General features: G+C 49.1%; 1 protein-coding gene across 2 annotated transcripts; it reads left to right on the top strand.

The window, feature by feature from the left end:
* Positions 1-1,336: 1,336 nt before the first annotated feature.
* Arl4a (ARF like GTPase 4A) lies at positions 1,337-3,748 on the top strand. 2 transcript variants are annotated; one of them, XM_021178854.2, is made up of 2 exons: positions 1,337-1,724; positions 2,728-3,748. In XM_021178854.2, exon 2 carries the CDS (start codon positions 2,815-2,817, stop codon positions 3,415-3,417), a length of 603 nt encoding a protein of 200 aa, XP_021034513.1. In that variant the 5' UTR covers positions 1,337-1,724; positions 2,728-2,814; the 3' UTR covers positions 3,418-3,748. The 2 variants fall into 2 exon arrangements, with proteins under 2 accessions (XP_021034513.1, XP_021034512.1); XM_021178853.3 differs by lacking the exon at positions 1,337-1,724 and adding an exon at positions 2,134-2,294.
* Positions 3,749-4,121: the final 373 nt, after the last annotated feature.

The following is a 4,121-nucleotide window of genomic DNA, read 5'->3' as shown; positions in this document are numbered from 1 at the left end:
AATTCAAGCTTAATAAAGAATCTCTGTTAAAATTCCCGAGGAGAGCAGTTCTTGCACAAAAGCTTTTCTCGCTTTTTACGTTAATAACTGTAACTGGCTAATGAGAGCCCATACTTAGTTACAATCTTTAGCTCAGATTACATTCAATAACTTTATAGAATATGCCATTTGAGATTTTTCTTCCTAAATTAATGATGCTGTCTTAAAGCTAGGCACTGTGCTTATTATTCCTTAGATTTTTATATCAGCTATTAAAAACAACAGAAATAAGGTGAGCAGTTGTGGTGGTGGTGCACGCCTTTAATCCCAGCACTTGGGAGGCAGAGGCAGGCAAATTTCTGAGTTTGATTCCAGCCTGGTCCAGGGCTACATAGAGAAACCCTGTCTTGAAAACCAAAACCAAAAAACAATCAATCAAACAAACAAACAAACAAAAAACAAAAAATAAAACAAAACAAAAAACCCCAAACCCAAACAAACAAGCCCCCCAAACCAAAACAACAACAGAAAAACAAAACCATAAAGAAAAACAACAGAAACAAGCCCAACCCTCTCTATTATTCATAAAATAAATACTACTGGCTATGGTAATTTTAAGATCAGGAAATTTCTTAGGAAAGTTACAATCATCTATCTATCTATCTATTTATTTATTTATTGAGTCAGGGTTTACTACGTAGCCTTGGCTGGCCTGCAACTCTCTATGTAGACCAGGCTGGCCCTGAAGTATTCAGATCTGCCTGCCTCTACCTCCCAAGTGCTTGGTCAGAATCTAGTTTAAAATACACTTTTAAATTGCACTATTATTATAGCCTTCCAGATAAAAATTTCCTGTAGGTTCTACCAAGCTTTAAAATGCCCTTTGTTTTTCTAAACATCTTTAAAAGATTGCTGGTCACGTTTTATAATTGGTTCATGACCAATTTGGTTCATTCTGTTTTTACAAAGACTGGAATATTCACAAAAACGACAGTTTGCCTCCTAAGGCCAAACATAGTGGGACACAATTACATTATGGAACCCAATGTGCTTTACCACTAGTCATAAGTTACCAGCTGTGGCTTCATCACCAGTTCTTCTTGGGCTACTGGAAATATTTAGCGTTTCCAAAGTGCGTTTCTTCCTCTGTAAGAGGGGCATTGGTTCCAGTTTCAACTTGTGGGGCGTGGCTAGACTCACTTAGGAGGTAGTGCTTGGCTTACAAAAGGTAGGCTACCATTCTAGCCAGCACATGCTGGGGAGGGCGGCAGCGCAGGCTCCCCCAGGCTGCCTAGTGACGTGACGTAAGGGACCCACCCGGCCAGTGTCCTCCAACATCAAGGACCGTGAATCAACGCCGCCGTCGCCCAGAGGCCGCCCTAGGGTGACAGGAAGAGGGGCGGTACGGACGACGCCCTCAGGCACCCAGACTGGGGCGGCAGAAAGACCGAGAACCGGCGGCCGAAGCCCCGCCCGTCTGCGCCGGCGGCGGGCGCCGAAGGGGTTGGAACGTGACCTTGTTTGGGCGTTGCTAGGAGACGCGGCCCGCACGCGCGCGCGCGACCCCCGCGGGCAGGCGCGGCGCGAGGGGCGGAGCCGCGGCCCGGAGCGAGACTGGCGAGCACCGTTAGCCCGGCTGGCGCGCGGCGTCGGCCCGGCCGCCGTCAGGCCTCGCCGCTGCCCGGGGACAGACTCCCCGGCGGCTGACAGCCGCGGAGGCGGGACGACGGAGGGCCGTCAGCCAGGTGAGCGGCGCGGGGTCACGTTGGAGAAGAGGCCCGCGGCGGGGCAGAGGCGGTACTGCCAGAGCCGTTCGGTGTGCGGAGGGGCTGGCGCGGCCCAGCGAGCCCGGGCGCACGGCGAGCTGAGGCGCGGTGGGCCGCTCCCGCCGCGTAGGGCCGCGTCACCGTGGCCCATGCTGCAGGTGCGCGAGGCGGCCGGGCGGCCGGACCTGCAGCCGGGGCTCGGCGCCCTCTGCGACGCCTGCTCGTTTCCCACACAGGGCAACAGGTGGTGCCGGAGGGCCGAGAGCGAGCCCTGGCGCTGCCGCCCTGGGAGTGGCAGGCACCCTTGCCAATTAGGGCGCCGGGGCGGGAGTGGCAGGGCGGCCCTGACGCGCTGACCAATAGGATCGCGGGGCCTGGGTGGGCCGTGAGGGTGGGCGTGGCCAGAGGCCGAGTCTGGGCTTCCCGGTGGGGCGTTCGCCAGAGCGGCGCAGAGGTCTCGGTTGAGAGGAGCTGTGGCGCGTTCCTCGCGGGGAGAGAGAGACCACCAGCCAATGTCCCCGCATTGGAATCCCGACTCCAGTCCGGGAGGTGAGAGCTTTGGTAGCGGGGACGGAGGCAGGAAAGTGAGCCTGGGTACCGGGTGAGACGTGCCGGTTAGATCTCCCATATGATAGGGCTGCCTTTTTTTTGAGTTTTCTGCCAAGAAAAGGCACTTTAGTGGTGGATTCGGTGACGGGCACCAGATAGTGGCGCCTGGGTTGTCTTCAGAATGAGCTTTTGAGGTTCGGGGATCGTAGAGAATAGAGAAAAGTACACGTTACTGCAGTTAGAGTGGATCGAAGAAAGCCTTTGGGTGACAGTTATGCATCGTTTGTTTTGGATTGAGTACATCTACTACCTCATCTGGTGTGTTTACTCACAGCAAGTTTTATTAAGTCCCTCATGTGCTTATTTTGGGCGAAAGTAGAGAAACCCCATTTTTAATGTGCTCACAGTAATAACTTACTCATTTCCTCCCCAGCAATCGCGTAGCCCGATCACCCAGGAAGAGAAATTGTAAGCAGATAAGAAGAACGCGTTCAGTTTGGGACACCATTTGCAGCTGGAAATGGGGAATGGACTGTCAGACCAGACTTCCATCCTGTCCAGCCTGCCGTCCTTTCAGTCCTTTCACATTGTTATTCTGGGTTTGGACTGTGCTGGAAAGACAACAGTTTTATACAGGCTGCAGTTCAACGAATTTGTAAATACCGTACCTACCAAAGGATTTAACACTGAGAAAATTAAGGTAACCTTGGGCAATTCCAAAACAGTCACTTTTCACTTCTGGGATGTTGGTGGTCAAGAGAAGTTAAGACCACTGTGGAAGTCATACACCCGATGCACAGATGGTATTGTGTTTGTGGTGGACTCTGTCGATGTTGAGAGAATGGAAGAAGCCAAAACTGAACTTCATAAAATAACTAGGATATCCGAAAATCAGGGAGTCCCTGTGCTTATAGTTGCTAACAAACAAGACCTGAGGAACTCGCTCTCTCTCTCAGAGATTGAGAAGTTGTTAGCAATGGGGGAACTGAGCTCATCGACTCCTTGGCATTTGCAGCCCACCTGTGCAATCATAGGAGATGGGCTAAAGGAAGGACTCGAGAAACTACATGATATGATAATTAAAAGGAGAAAAATGTTGCGGCAACAGAAAAAGAAGAGATGAATGGCAGTACCTTTTATATTGGTGTGGAATAGGTTTTCCTGGGTCTGATTTCTGACAAGCTGAAGAGTGTCTACAGCCTGGTTTGCCTGTCTGCCCTCATGGATGCTATTAAAGCTTTGTTTTGTTGAACAGTCAGATACCCAACTCTGTTGCCTTGTGGAAGATGAGTCAATGCAATGCTTCTTAAAGTGGTCTCTTCTCCCTGACCCACAAATCTTTTGGTACTACCATTTTGGGAAAGTCAAAAAAGGCTAGTAATTGACCAGAAAACAATTTTGTGGAAATTTGACCTGAAGTTAGTGAAATAAAACTTTGAAGAGTGTATGCCCTAGTGTTTTGTGCTTGTATCTTTTGGGGGGAAGCCTTTGCCAAGAAATTGCAAACGAGGCTTTGTAAACACAAAATGCTAATGAATGGAAATGTTAAGGTAGATCAGTGTGTACACATGCACACACAGCTAAGTTGAACACGCTGAGATAAGAAGGAAGTATTTTTTTCTGGAGGTTTTGACAAGGTAGTTTTTAACGTTATTCTGGAAACAATTTAATGCTATCTCTTTAACTCTAGAAAATATTTAATTTAGTTGGTCTAGCATTAATTAAAATATTTGGGGTATATTCAAGTGCATGGGTTAGTTTTCCTGACAAGCATGTTTTGGTGTATAGTCTTTAGAAATAGCTATGCATCTGTCTACACAGGTTTAA

Source organism: Mus caroli, unplaced genomic scaffold (assembly GCF_978045245.1).
Source record: "Mus caroli unplaced genomic scaffold, Mus_caroli_1 scaffold_14, whole genome shotgun sequence".
Lineage (NCBI taxonomy): Eukaryota > Metazoa > Chordata > Mammalia > Rodentia > Muridae > Mus > Mus caroli.
The sequence above is the reverse complement of the archived record's forward strand: the minus strand, read 5'-3'. Positions and strand labels throughout refer to the sequence as shown.